Source organism: Neomonachus schauinslandi, chromosome 5 (assembly GCF_002201575.2).
Source record: "Neomonachus schauinslandi chromosome 5, ASM220157v2, whole genome shotgun sequence".
Lineage (NCBI taxonomy): Eukaryota > Metazoa > Chordata > Mammalia > Carnivora > Phocidae > Neomonachus > Neomonachus schauinslandi.
In genome coordinates this window covers 125,363,387-125,381,737 of record NC_058407.1, presented here as the reverse complement: position 1 = coordinate 125,381,737, position 18,351 = coordinate 125,363,387, and the positions used below count along the sequence as shown (strand labels likewise).

The 18,351-nt window shown below is 47.1% G+C and overlaps 1 protein-coding gene across 3 annotated transcripts; it reads right to left on the bottom strand.

Annotated features, from left to right (window-relative positions):
• Window positions 1-7,319: 7,319 nt before the first annotated feature.
• Window positions 7,320-17,591, bottom strand: UCMA (upper zone of growth plate and cartilage matrix associated). Of its 3 annotated transcripts, XM_021696772.1 has the most exons (6): window positions 17,534-17,591; window positions 17,142-17,207; window positions 16,947-17,039; window positions 13,203-13,210; window positions 12,648-12,741; window positions 7,320-7,736 (listed from the first exon to the last, which is right to left on the bottom strand). In XM_021696772.1, exons 1-6 carry the CDS (start codon window positions 17,589-17,591, stop codon window positions 7,639-7,641), a joined length of 417 nt encoding a protein of 138 aa, XP_021552447.1. In that variant the 3' UTR covers window positions 7,320-7,638. The 3 variants fall into 3 exon arrangements, with proteins under 3 accessions (XP_021552447.1, XP_021552448.1, XP_021552449.1); XM_021696773.1 differs by lacking the exons at window positions 13,203-13,210; window positions 16,947-17,039 and having other exon boundaries at window positions 12,648-12,746; XM_021696774.1 differs by lacking the exons at window positions 13,203-13,210; window positions 16,947-17,039; window positions 17,142-17,207 and having other exon boundaries at window positions 12,648-12,746.
• Between the last annotated feature and the right edge of the window lie 760 nt (window positions 17,592-18,351).

Genomic DNA, 18,351 nt, shown 5'->3' with positions numbered 1-18,351 from the left:
AGGTACAGGAAGAGTATCCTCAGTGATTTAATAAAGGAATAAACTGGTGTTTTTGTTTTTTGTTTTTGTGGGTTTTTTTGAACAGTGGTTTCAGGATACCAATCTAAGAGTATTTTAGGGTTTTCGTCTTACAAAATATAAAATGTCCTGCCCCTCGGTACCACAGTTCTGTGCTGGGTGTGTAATAAACAACCAAACATGAGCTAATAAAATCATAAGCTAGTGCACGCTGACCTCACTGCCTCATATTAATGAGGCGACCGTTTTTATTTAGGAAAGTTTTTACATTTGGGGGCCTCTTCCCTAAATGATTCACATTCACCAGTGTGTCATTTGAGATTCATTATTACTGCTCTAAATTAATGAGAAATTATATGGAAAACAATTTTTTCCCCTTTGTGTTACATATTAAGTGAATATTCTTTTCAGGTGTGTCTCATCAAACATCATCATTCCCATAGGAAGCCTTTTTTTTTTTTTAAGATTTTATTTATTTATTTGACAGATACAGCGAGAGGGAACACAAGCAGGGGGAGCACGAGAGGGAGAAGCAGGCTTCCTGCGGAGCAGGGAGCCTGATGCAGGGCTCAATCCCAGGACCCCGGGATGATGACCTGAGCCGAAGGCAGACGCTTAACAACTAAGCCACCCAGGCACCCAGGAAGCTTTCTTTTTATGAAGCTTTCTCTTCAAAGAAGCTTTATGAAAGCTTCTCAACTCTAACTATGCAGATTTTTTTTAATAGTAGAAAATTGCCTTAATGAATAAAGTGAGCATCATTGGTCAAAAATGAATTTTAAAATAAAACATAAACATGAAAGAAAATAAAACATAAAAATGAAAAAAGTATAGCTAGATACTTAAATGTGCCCAAATCACTTGAAGGATACTCAAGACTTGGGCATAATGGTTTTCTTTGGGAGACAGAAGGACGCTATATTTTTTTCTGCCCTTTAAAATTTTTAAAATGTATGTATATATTATCTAATCGAAGTATTCTTAATTTAAAAAATCAAAATAATGTGTAATCTCTCTCTGATCTCTCTCGCTATTTCTCATGAATAAATAAATATATTTTTTAAAGTGTTAATACATTGTAAGATCACAGGGTATACCAAAGTTACCAGTTAGGAACTAGAATATCCATATGTTTTTTTAAGATTTTATTTATTTGTCAGAGAGCACAAGCAGGGGGAACAGCCGGCAGAGAGAAAAGCAGGCTCCCCCACTGAGCAGGGAGCCCAAAGCAGGACTCAATCCCAGGACCCTGGGATCCTGACCCCAGCCAAAGGCAGACGCTTAACTGAACCACCTAGGCATCCCTAGAATATCTGTATTTTTAACCAATTTGCTTTTGGACAAATCCCTTAAGAACTTTTAAATTATGAAAAATTTGTCCAAAAATTGGAACATAATTGGTTGGAAATGAAATTAGAAATGAGCTACCCAACCAAATTAAACTGATAAAAAGCATGTACCATGTTTTTTAAATTTTTTTTTTTTTTAAAGATTTTATTTATTTGACAGAGAGAGAGAGAGAGCGAGAGCAGGAGCACAAGCGGGGGAGTGGGAGAGGGAGAAGCAGGCTTCCCGCTGAGCAGGGAGCCCGATGTGGGACTCGATCCCAGGACCCTGGGATCATGACCTGAGCCGAAGGCAGACGCTTAACAACTGAGCCACCCGGGCGCCCCCCATGTTTTTTAAATTTTAAAAAATCATTCTGAGGCTCACAGAAATGACCACTTCCTCCCCCCAAAAAATCCTAAGTAAACAGATACATGATAATAATTTGTAAAATCTCCCCTGGAGTGCATGCACACATTCCCACCCCGATCCCCGCTCCCGAAAACAAAAAGAAGCAGGAAAAAGAAAATGGCAACATAAAAAACCAATGAATTAAAAATAACGAGTTTTGGGGGCGCCTGGCTGGCTAAGTAGGTTAAGTGGCCGACTCTTCATTTCTCTTCAGGTCATGATCTCGGAGACTTGGGATGGAGCCCTGCCTCAGGCTCTGAGTTGGTCCTGGAACTACTTAGGATACTTCCTCTCCCTCTGCCCCTATCCCCACCCTGTTCGCTCTTGCTTTCTCTTAAAATAAAAAATTTTAGGGGCGCCTGAGTGGCTCAGTTGGTTAAGCGACTGCCTTCGGCTCAGGTCGCAATCCTGGAGTTCCGGGATCGAGTCCCGCATCGGGCTCCCTGCTCGGCAGGGAGTCTGCTTCTTCCTCTGACCCTCCCCCCTCTCATGTGCTCTCTCTCATTCTCTCTCTCTCTCTCAAATAAATAAATTTAAAAAAAAAATCTTAAAAAAAATTTTAAAAATAATGTTTTCAGGGCACCAGGCTGGCTCAGTCAGTGGAGCATGCAACTCTTGGTCTTGTGGTTGTGAGTTTGAGCCCCATGTTGGGTATAAAGATAACTTAAAAATAAATAAAATCTTTAAAAAATAAATAAATAAAAATAATGTATTTTCACCAATTCATGCTTTGACAAATTTGTTGCTGGAATCCCTAAAGGACTAGGAGAGAGTAATGAAAGAACCGAGAAGAGTCCAAAAGTCCACACTTTTGACAAGGCCAGTCTCTAAAAATACAGATTGCTCCATTCCTAGTAAATGTGGCTGCCCAGATTCCCACTCGTGTTACCCTTGGCGTGTTTCTCCCTGCCCAGATAAAATGACTGTGAATGGTTTTCAGTGAAGGAATTCTGGGCGGAATTTGAAAATGCTGAGGTATAATGGGACCCTTGTTAAGGATGGAGATAAAATGAGGTAATAGATTTCTTTTTTTCTGCCAGAGCTCTTTATCTGGAGCCAGCATGCCAAGTGCATAGTCATTGAAGAGGCAAGGACAGGCTGTTTTATTGTGGTTTTTTTTTAAGATTTTATTTTATTTATTTGACACAGAGAGAGAGAGACAGCTAGAGAGGGAACACAAGCAGGGGGAGTGGGAGAGGGAGAAGCAGGCTCCCGGCCGAGCAGAGAGCCTGATGCGGGGCTCGATCCGAGGACCCTGGGATCATGACCTGAGCTGAAGGCAGACGCTTAACGACTGAGCCACCCAGGTGCCCCCCAGGCTGTTTTATTGTTTTAAACTGGCTACTCAGTCACACCATTCTTGATTCTTGACATCTGTCTGGCCTCAGCATCCCTTCCTGCAGGTGTGGGTGGCTGTGGGTTTGAATCCATCAGCTGCCCTCTACCTGGTTGCTGGTCCTCTTACCAGAAGGCATTTGGGTGTGTTATGACCAAGGTGACCCAAAATGTGGCTCCTCCATTTTTATGGCCTAAGGTGGAGAGCAGTGCTTTGCTGTTTTTCCTATTGCACAACTGGATGTGTAACCACACACATTCCCCCTTGTAAATTAGGGTTACCAACCAAAAGGCTCAGGGACTGGATCTGGCCAACCAAGAGGGCAGTTTCATGTGGGTAAAGCGCCAGCTCACCTGTCCTCCTGGGCCAGCAGCCTGCCTCGGGTTCGGAGCTAGCAGTCAGCCAAGCCTGCACTGCTGTGCCCAACTAAAAACCGCAGCTGGTTGGCTCGCCATGTCTTCTCTCACTTACAACCCAGCTAAGGACAGGAATGTAATGCTCCTACGCACCTCTCAGCGAGAATTCTTCATCTAGGTGTGGGATGAGGTGCTGTGAGGAGCCCCACCCACAAGAGCAAGACTGAGGCAGGGGTGTGTCTGGCCAGTTCGCTAAGGCTCCCTGTTCTGCCCCTTTCAGGGGTGCAGTAGGAAGCGGATGGGGCCCATGCATGCGTCTCCTGCCCAGTAATCCAGAGAGGAACACCTCTGACCTTCGTTCTGCTCAAGCTGACTGACTTCTCCAGTTAAGATCAGAGATGGGAGATGGCAGGCAAACAGCAGAACTCCATTCCTTTCTGTTGAGATTTATGCTTTAAAACTTTGAAATATTCATTCTCAAGTAGTTTATCTCATCACATAAAAAGTAAAAACAGTAATGAAATTTTGAGGCATCTGTAAAGGTTTTCCTTGATGCTAGTTTCTTCCAGTGTGATCACGTTCTCCTTTAAAGCTGCTGGTCCGGGCGCCTGGGTGGCTCAGTCAGTTAAGCGTCTGCCTTCGGCTCGGGTCGTGGTCCCAGGGTCCTGGGATCGAGCCCACATCGGGCTCCCTGCTCTGTGGGGAGCCTGCTTCTCCCTCTCCTCCCCACTTGTGCTCTCTCACTATCTCTGTCTCTCTCTCTCAAATAAATAAAATCTAAAAAAAAAATTTAAAGCTGCTGGTCCTTTCATTGAAGGCTGCGGAGAAGAGCAGATTTCCTAAAGAGCCTTTCTGTTGAAAACAGGCCCAAAAGCTTTGTGGTAGCTGGTGGAAATGTGTGGCTCCTGCAGACGGGGTGTGATTTGGAGACTAGAGCTGAAGGTGACATTTTCTGTCTGAGGAAACACCATGGACAATATATCCTGAAAGAGTTCCCCCTTCCCGACCTTTCTGCCAATATTTTGTTTGCTTGGTTTAAGAAAGGATTGGCAAAGGTGTCCAGTAACAGAAAGCACATACAACCTCTTCAAAGAGAAATCTGATTTATCCAGTTTCACATGTAAGTTATGACCCCATCATTTCATTTCCAGAAACCTGTCTTACTAATAGAGGAATGGGTAAGTAAAGTCTAGCATATTCACTGACATGCAAAGGGAGCAAAGACACACACAAACCCCCCCCCCCCACTGGAGCCATGTGATGTAAATACAAAATAGGGCTTATTGAGGGAAAACTTGGGAGCGCAGACTGTTCCTTGAGTACCCATTACCTCACAGATAAGTGTGCTTAAGCTGCGGAGAGCTGCACCAGTTCCACCATGAAAAGGATTACAGTAAAAGGACCCAATTCCATGATGCTCTGCTTGCTTATGGAAGGAAGCAAGGAACATGCCTGTGACAATATAATAATGAGCTACTTGGTGGAGGCAAATACTCTTGTTAGACCTTGTTAGAAAGAGGGAGCTTTCAGAGCTCAACTTTGGTATCAGCCAGTTCCATGTGGCCAACTCAGATCTGCTAAGTAGTTCCTTTCTGCACTGGCTGTGGGGCTATCTGGATTTGCATAATTACGTGTTATTTTGCCTTTATAAAGAATGAAGTATGTGTGTGAGAATAGACAGGAAAAATGGAAGGATACATACTAAACCACTGACAGGGCTTACCTCAGAGTAGAATTGAATTAAAGAAGCAAAAAGGAAAAACTCTCCTTATGTGTAATGGATTTCCTTTTTTTCTTTTTTTTTTTTAAGATTTTATTTTTAAGTAATCTCTACACCCGACGTGGGGCTTGAACTCACAACCCCAAGATCAAGAGTCACACACTCTACTGACTGAGCCAGCCGGGCACAGCCAGGCGCCTCGTGTGTAATGGATTTCCATGTTGCTTGAATTTGCTACATTGAGCATATATTGTAAATGGAATAATTTTACAGTGGAAATGTCTTGTTAAAAAAAAAAGATTGGATAAGGATGAGTGAATGTGTAAAGAACATTTTAAGTGGTGAAATAGTTTTCCATTAAATATTTTGTGCATGTTTTTCCAATTCTGAGGAAAGTTTTCATTACTCTCCTGGTTTCCTTTTGGAAGCATTCTGGTTTGATCAGTTTAGACACCCGCAGACAGTGAAGGTAGGTCGGTAGCACGACTGCGGAGTATACACTTTGGAGCATAATCAGAGTATTCCAGAGGCTCCACGACCAGTCTCCCTGCTTAAGGCACATTCAACACGAGCGCATCATGCCGCAGAAAAATTGGGCACTGCTTTGGCTTTTGTTGTGCTGGGACTTGGGCCCCAAGCCTGAATCTCCAAAGTGTGAATCCCAGGACTCCTGGGAAGAGAACGGCACCGCTTTTCCACCTGCCCAGGTGATAGCGTTTAATGATAGAGTTTGCCCTGTGGCCTCTTAACCTTCCCAAGGCCGGTTCAGCTGCTTGGAGTTCGCGTGAGAAAATACAGTGCTGACTGTAGATGAGGTGATTCGGAATATGCATGATTGCTTAATCACTAGATTTTATCAGCCTTTTAAAAGATTACTTAAAAATACATGCATTCGTTACAAAATGGCCTGCTCTAATAAATCGTCCCACCTCTGGTGGAGTATTTTACCACAGCTGAGCAGCTTTTCCTTAAAGCAAAGTCCCCCTATGCTGCCCTGGGATCCCAACCTCAGAAGCAGGCTGGACTAGCCGGCCAGGGACCCATGTCTCAGGGGAAGCAGAGGGCTCAGGGTGGGGACAGGGTGATGGCTAAGAGGGGGTGCTTGTACTTCATCTAGAGTCCTCTGTATCTTCTAATATACTGTGGCCCCACAGAGGTGCCTGCTACAGTTGTTCTTGATTGTTCTGCATTCTTAGTGGGGAATTCCTGAGGGTAGAGCAACGATAAAGTAGGATAGATGATGAGTCTGGGGCAGGAGGCAGGGTGGTTGGGAGAGAAGAAAGGGGCACTGTTAGAAGCTGAGTTGGGTTCCCCCCCCCCCTTAATTCAGTATGACTGGTGTCCTTCTAAGAAGGTAGAGCATGAGACTCTTGATCTTGAGTTTATGAGTTTGAGCCCCACACTGGGTGTAGAGTTGACTTTAAAAAAAAATAAAGTGCTATCAAGAAGGGAAGAGACACAGAGGGAAGACGATGTGAAGACACAAAGGAAAAGGCCCTATGACAACAGACACGGAGATCGGAGTGATGCTGCCACCAGCCAGGGAGTCTTGGAGCCACCGGAAGCTGCAGCAGACAAAGCAGGATCCTCCCCTAGAGAGAGGGAGCACACAAGGCTCTGCTGACACCTTGAATTTGGACTTCCAGCCTCCAGAACTGTAAGAGAATCCATTTTTATTGTGTCAAGCCACCCAGTTTGTTACACGATGCTATGGCAGCTTTAAGCTAAGGCCTACAGGCACTAGGAGGAGAAGTGAGGTAACACCAAAGCTAAATTTCTTCTGCTTTATAGTGTTGGTTACAGCTGGCCTTGCTGTAACCCTCGCTTCTGATTCGATGCAGTTAAGAAACCACAGTTGAACCTTGAGACTCTTCAGACATGAGGAAGCATCTGGGCTCAGTAACCATCCCAGAGAATGGTCTTAACCTGAACAATTGTGTTAACATTTCTCTTTCACTTGTGTGACTTGCTGAGACAGACTGAGAAGATCATGAGCAATACTCCTTGAGTTCAGGCTTTCAAATGCCTAAGTCAGTGAGAGTAATGTGTCAGTCAGGTTCAGGGAGACAAGTTGGCATGACTCAGTTTGAGATTTCGGAAGAGGATACACAGTGTCGACTCAGCCCTTTTATTTCTAAGCTGTAAGCAAACGTCATCTTTTCTCTTTATTGTGATCCTTTTCTTTGTCTACAGGACAGGAATCATACTGTGGGAACAATGGCTAAGTAAGGGGAAGTCACTGTAGGTTTGGTGCTAGGAGGCCCCACAGGTGTTTGCCCACCTCAGAAAATCATCTGCAAAGAAGCGAAAGCCAGGGCATCTTAATCCATCAGAGCAAAAGGCATGTGTGTTTACCACAGCAGGCCCCGAGTTGAGACCCTTGGAAGGGGCCTGTTTGTGCGGAAGCATTCAAATATCTGGGGTGGGTATGTGAGTTTCAGGCTCCATCGTCTTGGTCTGTCAAGATGAGGTCAGATGCGGTGGCGGTTTTGGAGATATGATGGGTACAGGCCGTCATAATGCCACTGGCGCCACTGCTCAATAGCTTCCCGGCTTCTCTCTTCCTGTTCTGGGGAGCAGAGGTAAAATGGTCGTGTTAGCATGGAGAGGATTCTGAGCTGAGGAGAGCCACCAAGCTCTTGACAGCCATCAACCCAAACTGCCTACCCTCTGGCGACATGAACAAACTGTGCCAAATAGAATGTCTGAGTTGAAAGACCTAACAGAACAGTGAGTCGAAAGGGGGCCAAGCCCTGGCAGGAGACGGAGCTGGTAGCCAGTAGAGCCAAGATCAAAATCTGTGTCTCGGTCCTGTGCTCTTTCCCCTGCACAGCCAGCAAAGCGGGGAGAGGTAACAACTGGCTCAAAGAGGTGACAACTAAGAAACGAAGTACGAAGAGAACAGAACAGGAACGAAAAGAGACGACAGGCTTTATGGTTGAAAAAATACATCATGGAAGGAAATAACTGTCAACTTCAAGGGATGGCGTTATGAGTAATTTTTTCTCAGGCTTTAAAAATAAAATTATGTTTTAAGAACTATCCAGAAGGGATGCCTGGGTGGCTCAGTCGTTAAGCAGCTGCCTTCGGCTCAGGTCATGATCCCAGGGTCCTGGGATCGAGTCCTGCATCGGGCTCCCTGCTCGGCAGGGAGCCTGCTTCTCCCTCTGCCTGCAGCTCCCCCTGCTTGTGCTCTCGCTCACTCTTTCTCGCCTATGCTCGCTCTCTCTAGCAAATAAATAAAATCTTAAAAAAAAAAAGAACTATCCAGAAAAGGGGGTGGGTAAAGCAAAGTGGAGGGAAATTTGATAATGGTTGATTCTGGGTTATGGTTATATTGGGGTTCAGTGAACTATATACTTTTCCATATGTTTGAAATTTTTCAAAGTAAAAGGCCAAAAAGAACAGAAGGGAGTTTTTAGTAAGAAAGTCTTGCTGTTACTGTCTTTAATCAGACATGTCTCTGAATAACAGCTTCGTTCAATTGTAGAATTAGGCTCCTGACGCTAAGTCCACACTGCCTGTCATTAGGGACCATGAAAGCACGAGCAGTTTGAACAAGTCCCTCAATGTGTAAAAAGGCAACCGTAAGACTCCTCAAAAAGTTAGACAGCATTACCACGTAACCCAACAATTCCGCTCCTAGGTATATACCTAAGAGAAGTGAAAATAGGGGCAAGTGAATGGATAAACAAAGAGTTATATATGCACATACACACACAACGTATGTTTAATTCAGTCATAAAAAGGAATGAAATACGCCAGACACAAAAAGACATGTACTGTGTGATTCCACTTATAGAAATACCTAGAACAAATTGGTAGAGACCAAAACGTATTAGAGGTGAGCAGAGACTGGGGAGCAGGGAGTTAACTCTTGGATATTGGGGACAGAGTTCATCTCTGAGGTGATGAAATGTTCTAGGAATCCATAGTGGTGCCGGTTGCACAACCGTGTGAACGGGCTAAATGCCACTGACTTGTACACTTCAAAATGATGACGATGCCAAATTTCATGCAAATTTTACCACAGTTTTTAAGTAGTTGTGGAAAATGTTGGGAGGATAGGAGGTTCTAACAGATAAAGATAGTATCAAGGACTCAGAACCCCCAAAGACGTCCTTTTTTCCAAATGTGGGCTTCACCACCAAAAAGCCTGTGAACCTGACTTTGGTGCTAGTGAACCTCATTCTTTGGGGCATTGGGCAAACAGGACGGCCTGGTGACGTCAGGATGCAGAGAAAATGGATGTCCCCATGGTCCTTAGCCCCCATGAGAGCCTGATGCCCTCAACAAGAAGGACCCCCTGTTACCACTGGGTATTCAGGCATCATGGCTGCTGGGTATATTTCCTTCCTCTGTGGGCTTGGAGTCGGTGCTACCCTTGACGCTGGAAATCGCCTTTGGGACTTAGTACCCCAGGACAGCCCAGAGCTTAGAGTCAGGCCCCGGCTGGAGCTTTGGGTCTTCAGCCCTTCAGACCTTTCTCAGGCCAGATAGATCAGCTACTCTTTGCCAATCTTGAGAGCATGGTTTTGACATAGAAGTTGATTATATTTCTCCAGGTCATGCCGATTTCTTCGTACACCATTTCACTTAGACAAAGGGAAGGCCTCCCTGGTAAAGGCCCGAACAGTGTGGCTTTTGTGTAGGGGACCACCTGTGGCTGAGCGTGTTTAGCCAAGCCCAGATGGGCCGACCCAGGCTTCCGGCTTTGAAGGTGGAAGCAGAGTTTTGCTCCCACACAGACCTCAGAGGTAGGAGCCAACACACTCTTTATCCTGGCACTTCCAGAGGCAGAACTCAAAGGCATAAAGGCATCTTTTCCTCATCAAACTAGGGGTTTTGAGTAGAGAAATAACCAAGAGCCACAGCCTTCCCAGAACAGGTCCGGTGTGTCCTGGATGGGCTGATGGGCCTTCAAGATGGGGTTCTCAGGTTCTCAGGAAGGTCCCTCTGGTCTAGACCACCTGCCTAAACTTCCTCCTTTGGAAATCCTAGGCCTTTCGTTTATCCATGGTCATCCCTCAGCATTTGCTTTTAAGGGGTAGGGACAAACCTGCAGCTGCTGCCAGTTATTCTGAGAATAGGTGACACGGTCAGATCAAAATAGCCAACCGAAAAACCAGGGTCCTGACTGGTGAGTGTGTGTGGGCCTCAGAGAAGGGCTGAGAGCACTCTGCACTGGGGTAGAGGTTCACCAGCCCTGCGGCTACCACACCGCAGTACACTGCAGTCGGTGTTCTGGGGCAGAAGTGAGGGAAGAGGAGGAAAATTGAAATGCATTTCCCATCAGCATTTACCCTCAGGCAGGCTGGGTCTGCTCCACCTCTTTGCCTTCCCTTCCTTTATCCAGCCCTGGAGAGACTGAAGGTGGGGGTGGGGAGGGCGTGCTCTCCTTACCTCACTCACTCCATCCAACTGCAGGGACCAATTCCCGGATCAAAGAGGTCCCCTAAGACCTCTACACACCTGACCATCCTTCATTTATAAGAACATTTCTTGGCTGGCAAACATACCTTGGTTCGGATCCCTGACTAGTGATGGCACCTTGGAAACTCAGGCACCCTTTCTAAGCCTGAGTTTTTGCAACAAAAACACAGAAATTGTAAGACCTGAGAGGCTGGGTGTAAGGGTTGAGTGGTTCAGAGCAGTGCCTGACAGAGCAAGTACTCAACCAGTGACAACAGCTCTGTCATTACAACCCCCGTAGGCCTGTGGCCTGGCCTGCAGAGTCTTCATCTTTGTGGGTAAGGCCTCAGGCCCCCAATCACTGTCTCTCTGGCTTTAGTAGAGGACTGGTCATCCCCCAAGTGCCTGGCCCCTCACCCTAATTCATTATGAAAGGGAAAACAGTGTTCTTCACCCAGATGCTAGGGATTGGGACCAGAAACATTTACAAATGCCCAAAATAAAATCCTATTATTAATACGGTGAGTTTAAAAAAAGAAAAAAAAAGACCCTGAAGGAATTTTGCTGGCCGCATTCTCATTTTTAAATGTCTCTCCCCAAGCTGTTCACCAAGGTAAACAAATGTCCAACAGAAATATTTTGCCTCTGAGTTACAACAGCCTGCCCCCGCCAACCCCCGGATGTTCCCAGAAAGCTTGATTTGGTGGGATCCAAGCCCAACACCTGTTTGCAGGGCTCAGGTGCCACCTGTGAGGCAGTGGGCATGGCCTGTAGCCCTTGGGTACCTGGTGATTGTATCCTGTTCCTAAGAGATGCCCTCAGTGAGTGTTACCTCCCAAATCCACCAGAACATACAAGCCAGGAGGCTCATGACTTCAGAACGAAAATCATGGACTTTCTCTAGCAAAGGGCACCTAAACTGGGGCCCTTTGTCCAAGCTCATGCACATTCAGGAGCTTGCTTGGGAGCATTTCCATCTTGAAGTGTGGGGGAAAGACCAAAACAAAAATAAACATAAATGCACACTCTGGCCTGCTAGCCTCAGCCCTGATCAGTGTTTCTACAGAGTTTTGCTCAGGGTGACACTTGAGGACACTTAATAGATGATAAGTCCCATCCCATGGCATGGGAGACTGGTTTGAAAACAGCACCTCCCTCTGCTCATGCCCATGCCCACACCCAGCTGCCACCACTGAGGCCTTGGTGAAATCAGCATTGCCTAAGGGAGGCAGGAGTCCTGAGGCAGGGAACAAAGTGTGCCGTTTGCCTGTCAAGAGACTCTGACACAAAAGCCAAGGCTTAGAAAAGATAAGAGCAGTTGGATAAGGGCACAAGCAAAGCGCATAAAACTTAGCACGTGCCTAACACTATGGGTGAGTTGCTTTCTGAGGTCAGGTTTCCTAGTTTGGTTACACCGGTCAGATAAGATACTGATTATAGGGGCGCCTGGGTGGCTCAGTCGTTGTCTGCCTTCGGCTCAGGTCATAATCCCGGGGTCCTGGGATCGAGCCCCGCGTCAGGCTCTCTGATGAGTGGGGAGCTTGCTTCTCCCTCTCCCTCTGCTGCACCCCCTGCTTGTGCTCTCTCTCTGTCAAATAAATAAATAAAATCTTTAAAAAAAAAAAAGATACTGATTATAGTGAATAGGCGAAAAAAGGCCAGAATGAGTAGTTCCTAGAGCCGTTCTGTTGATGTGAATCCAGGGGAGTTGAAAGTGAGTTTGAAACCTTTCCAACGCACCTGTAACCAGAGCTAAGCCACTAGCGTAGGGGCTAAGACAGGGAACACAGGCAACCACCGTAATCCCCAAGCAGGAGGAGAAAATACCATCAGCCCAAATTTCCCCAAGCCAGTGGAAATATAGGTGTTGTGTTCTCTTCCGTGCCTTCTCAAGTTCTGTAGCCATTTGTGTGACTTTCTTCCTTCAGGACTCCAATAGATGTGAGCTGAGGAAAGAGCCTCTCTTACCCCTCCCTCGTCTAATTAAAATTTAGGGAGAAGTGGAAGCAACTTTTGATTTTCCCCCAAAGGCCCATTTCCCCGAAGATACTGGCTGAAGAGCTCTTACCGTCATTTTGCTCCTCCACGAAGTTCTCAAACTCGTTCCTTTGTTCCTCGTAATACTCTCTCTGCAGCTCATCAGCCCGCAGCTTCTGCCTGTTCTCCAGTGGGGAAGGGCAAGAAGTGAGAGTTGCCTCCAAGAATGGGGACAGTGGCACGCATCCAGGGGAACACTGATCATTTTGCCTGAGAAACTTGAACCTGGCGGGGAAGGGTTGTTTGGGAGGGGGACGGATGGGGGCTTCACGAAGATGATTTACTCCTGACACAGACTTTAAAACTTGAAGGACCCAGGAACTCACCCCGTCCAAGCACCATATTTTGCAAATGAGAAAAGCAGTTTAGCTTCACTCATAAAATTAGTGGTGCATCTGAGTATGCTGGGCCAGTTAGAAACTAGAAATCCAATGATTAGAAATGAATTCTAGGAGGGAATAATCAACTTAAAGTTAATTTCAAAGTCCCATGTTGGGCTCCGAGCTCAGCAGGAGCTCTCTCAGGCTCTCTCTCAAATTAATAAAATCTTTAAAAAAAAAAAAAAAAGTTAATTTCACATTAATACCTCTAAGTCTTTAGTCTTTGAGCACGTGTCACAGCCAAAATGTGTGCCAGGCACAGATTAAAAAGGCAAGTAAGAAAGATTCTGTGCCTATATTTTAGAGGCCTGTAGTCCAGATAAGGAAAAAGATGCAAAAATAAGTCATGCCCAGCAGTATGGCTGTTGTGATAGAAATGTATACAGGGCACAATGATGGTAGGGATGATAAAATGAGGTAGGGAGATCTGAGAGGATCCTTGATACCCGTGCCCTTAGGCAGTTCCCTCCCTTTGTGTGGGCTGGCCTTAACTGACTCTTCTAGTGAGCAGAAGATGGAAGACATGATGGAATGTGGCTTCCTTCTTGGGCATCTCTTGTTCTGAGGGAAGCCAGCTGCCGTGTTGTAAGTGGTCTCATAGAGAGGCCCACTCATGGCAAGGAACTGGTGGCTTTGACAGAGAGTCAGCAAGGCACTGAGGCTTGTTTGAAGGCAGATCTTGCCATCAGGCCTTGAGATGACTGCAACCTGGGAGAGGTGCTGAGCCTGAGGCCCCCAGCTAAGGCATATCTGGACTGCTGAGCAACTAGGAGACTGTAAATGTGGTTTTAAGCTGCTAAATTTGGGATCCATTGGTACACAGCAATAGATAACTGGTACAGAATATGAGGTGATCAGGTAAACTTCCTGAAGATACTGACTGCAGGTATCCCTTATTTTGTAAGACAATGCATTCTAGTAAAGTTGGCTGTAAACTTTTTTTTTTAAAGATTTTATTTATTTGAGAGAGAGAACAGGGAGAGCAGCAGAGGGAAAGGGATAGAGAATCTCAAGCAGAGTCTACGCTGAGCGTGGAGCCTGATGTGGGGCTTGATCTCACAACCCTGATCATGACCGGAGCTGAAACCAAGAGTCGGACGCTTCACCAACTGAGCCACCCAGGTTCCTCAGATGTAAATTTTTTTATGAGAAATCTGAGTTCCACGTGATAACATTGGGGGGGGGGGGGTACACCTCTGTGGTCAGAAGAAATACCCCAGTGATAAGTGAAAACTGTCACCAAGAACATCCAAATACGGGAACCATTCCTTGGCAGTTGAACAGCGTAGCCCCCCAGCAGTGCCTTGAGCCCCAGTGGGAATCCCTGCCTGAAACACCACATCACACCTTCACCAGCAGGTGAGCTGTTCCTCACCTGCTTTATTTCAGCCTGAAAAAATCTTTCTAGATTGGAGATCTGTTGGTGTAAAATAGTTCCCTGGTTCGCCCATTTCTACCCTTAAATCTTGACCTCTTCTTAACCAGAGCTCTGGTTGTCTGAAAGAAATTATTGAAAGCTCTCTTAGTATCAAGATAGTTGCTTTTAACTGGGCTTCAGCTGGACAAATCCACAACAGCAGGAAGGCCATATCTGGTACAGGAGGAACTGGTCCCTCAAGGACACCTCACACTCCTCTGGTATGATCACATCAAAGAGGGGAGACTCAGGCGCCGTTGTCCCCACCAGCTTGGCTGTGCAGGAGGAAGTCAGGGGGACAGTGATGATGAAAGAAGAGAAACTGAGGAAGCTGTTGGGTTCTTGCCTCACCCCACATTACAGGGGTGCTAGGACAAACAAAGGATTTCTTTGTGTGATAATAGTACCATAAACCATCTGAAATGTTTGAAAGTTAAGTGGCCTACAATAATAAGTAAATTAATTAAATACTTGTTATTTATATTACATTACTTTATGTAACGAAGAGTAATAAAAGTCCAATTACTGTGAATTGGTCTCAATGCAGATTCCTTAGGTAAATCCCGTGCTTTTCCCACACTTAGCCTTTACCCACATAGTTGTGGGACTCTGGAGGCAGAAGGAATTGGTACTCCAGTCCTTCCCCCACACTTACCCCCTTGCCCCACATCCACACATTTCTTAAGAGGGAATTGAGGCTCAGAGAGGTGCAGTGACCTAATCAAAGTCACACAGTTGGTCAGGGCATAGCTTGGGACGAGCCAGAGCCCCAGGTGCCCACACTCCACTACTTGGCCCAAAACACACCTTTCGTGGCACCATCCCCCTTATGACGCACCCTGAGCCCGAGTGTTGTTCCAAGTCCTAGAAACCCACTGGGGATAGAAGGGAAGGGGGTTTGGAGTGTAGGAAGCAAGTGCTTAAATGAGCCATCACTAATTCCTAAAGAAGCATTTTCCATTCCTATATACTTCAAAAAAGAAGCAGTCTTCCCAAATTGCCTTTCTGGAGATGCGACAAATGGGACCCTTGACTCAGCAACAGCTAAGAACAATTTAAGTCTTGGGACAAAATGCCACGTTGACACTGTGCATCCTGTGCATCATGTACATCCCTTCTGAGGTTCTGCATTTTCATTCTTAGTGCCTCCTCTCGTCCTAAAGGAACCTCCTGCATCTTTACCCAGAAGCTTAGAGATGTCAGGTGCCTGTTTCCTGGTTCCAGATTCCAGTCTATCAATGTCACTTGCCTTTTACCCAGCCTGAGACATAACTGGGCATTGTTCTCCTGCCCACACAAGGGAGTCACGCAGATGACAGCAGGGGAACTCAGGTGCATCCTATGTTTTCACCAGGCTGTCCTGTTTGAGGTGAGGGACCTCACGACTTATGTTTGAGGTGAGGGACCTCTGGCTTCATCATGCTCCTCGTGGTTCTGAATCAGCTTACAAGGATGGAAACTATTCGCCTCTCCTAAATTCACGCCTGTTCCCCACTGGAAGTCTGCCAGGAGGCCGCTTATCTGATTTCCATCAAGAACTGCCCGGCCGTCATCACAGCCCTTCCCATGTTTCTGGGTGTTTGCTACCTTCTAAATCTCAAGTTGGGTGAGGCCTGGAGAATTTCCCCCAGTGTGGTTCATACTTATTCAGTTGGTTGGGGGTGGGAGAAAGGAATTTCATCTCCAAGCATTTTCATCATTTGAAAACAGTCCTGTTATTTTTACTGAGCAAGTTAGCCTTGCAGAGCGTGCCGAGGTACACAGAGTTTATTCAGACATACGCGCAAGTAATGAATCAAGCCACAGACTCAGAGACAGAGCTCAGAGTCCTTGGAAGAACCTAGTTCAAGGGCAGAAAACTTAGATGCCTTCAAGGGTCGGCAGGTCATGGAAATGAGGGTCCCTGTCAGGCAGGGTACAGCAGGGCCTACTTCAGACTAAGAAGGAGACACACTTCCAAGCTCAAAAGCCTTCCAAATGCATTGAAAATGAAAATTTAAAAAACAAACACACAAAAAAACACTGCCGGCTGAATACCACAATTTCAGGGGCTTATAAATAAGGAAACTTGGGGCCCGGGGAGGAAGAGGCCAAGGCCACTTAGCACAGCTGTCACCAAGCCCACAGCCCCAGCTCCCAGTCCCATGTGCCCTCTCCGTGCCTGTAGTGCTGGTGATTGCTCTTGCACGTGAGGCACTGTCTGGTACCCCCAGAAACCACACACCCAGATACTGTGTTCCCTCCTGACTAAAACATATTTCTCCTTAACGTTTTAAACTTCCTGAAATTGGGATGCATCTCATCTCTATTAAGTGCATTCGATGTAGCCCTGCCCCTTTTTGTTCCTTCCCCTGGTGGTGTAGTCAAAGATGTGACCTGCAATTGAGGGAATGGGGAATTTCTAATTCAGAACCGCCATCACTTTGATACCCAATGGCCTAGGTGGAGCCTTCCTTGATCCCCCAGCAGTCCCCACAGCCCAGCTGACTGTGAGAAAGGAATGGGAGGGGCAGGCCTCCAGCATCCTTACCACTGGCCTCGTCTCGGGATTTGGGGGACCGCTTGCCGCGCTTCTTGAGGAAATTTGAGGCATCTAATTCTTGCATGAAAATCTTCTGTTCCACATCTGAAACCCGAGAGAGGCCCGTCACAACCAGCCCAGGTTTGCCAGGGTTACCGCAGTAGCTATCCCACCCACCTTGCACCCCTGGGTGGCCCTCGCATTCACCTTCCTGAGCCTCTTGTCCTGCCACCTGCTGGGTACCCACCGATGCACCAGTCCCCTCCTGCAGCACTGTGGGAGAACACAGGGTGAGGGCTGCGGTACCTCAAGGGGAGCTGGGCTCCCCAGAGCTGGGCTGGGACAGCCCTTCCCAGACACTGTGACTTGCCAGGCCCCAGTGTGGGGCACTGGGGCCCGCAAATCCCAGCCACAGAGCGGTCTCCCCAGGAAACCACCAAGTAAGCTGTTCTTTCTGTGTTGTGTTATACACACTCACACACACACAAACACACACACCCAGGCACAGCTGTCTTCCCAGTAAACACCCCCCTTCCTACCTGGGCCAGCTGAGCAGCCTCACCTAACACCAATCCATCCTGGAGCCTCCCCATACTCACTGGTCAGGAGCACAGCGGCTGAGAGACAGGAGGCCATGAGCAGCTGTCTCCAGGCCATTGTTGGAGGGGCTGAGGCTCTGTTTGGGAACCACAGGGCAGAGAGGGTTCTGCAGACCCTGAAGCCAGCCGCCAGGTCCTCACGTCTGTGCCAGGCATGCCAGGAGGGAGGGAGGCAGGAGACCTGGATGCCCCTGGGCGTGGGGGCGTGGGAGGGGTCTCAGCAGTGGCTTCCATTGGCTGCTTCCTGGAGCACTGGGGATGTTTTTGGCATCCTGCAGACCTTCACAGAGGCAGAGCCTGTCATCGTCAGGTCCCGGCCGAGACTGTTTTGAAGCGGCCTTTCCAAGATTCTGCACCCAAGGAGTTGCTATTGGAATGCCCAGCCCAAGAATCAGGATTCCAAAAACTTTCAAAGAGATCCTGGAATCTGCTTCATGGGAGGTGGGGGACTCTAGTCTTGGAGGCTGAAGCCTGTGGGGGGAAAGGGAGTGGACCTCAGTGGGAGACTTTGAGATGTCAGGCAAGGAGGGACCAGAAAGCCTGGAAGACCCCCTCAGGTGACCCTCGCATGGACACATAGGCTGTTAAAACAGTAACCAGAGTACCCCTCACTTTGACATATCCCCCAGCTGATGTTCACTGTCGAGCAAAACAGACCCCTGTGCTGGGGTCCCAGCGCCCTTTCAAGACTTTGAGGAAGAGAGGCAGTCCGCCTTTCACTGCAGAGGGAGAATGGCACACAGTGTGTGAAGAGCCCACAGCTGAGCATGCGTCTCTCTAGAAGGAGACAAAGGCACACCCCAGGTAGGGGAGTAAGT

Excerpts from the sequence above, each read along its gene's own strand:
- UCMA (XM_021696772.1), bottom strand. The coding sequence starts at position 17,591 with ATGGCCTGGAGACAGCTGCTCATGGCCTCCTGTCTCTCAGCCGCTGTG. Across the intron at positions 17,208-17,533 it reads AGCCGCTGTGCTCCTGACCA|TGCTGCAGGAGGGGACTGGT; the intron begins GTGAGTATGGGG and ends GTTCTCCCACAG. Across the intron at positions 17,040-17,141 it reads AGGACAAGAGGCTCAGGAAG|ATGTGGAACAGAAGATTTTC; the intron begins GTGAATGCGAGG and ends CTCGGGTTTCAG.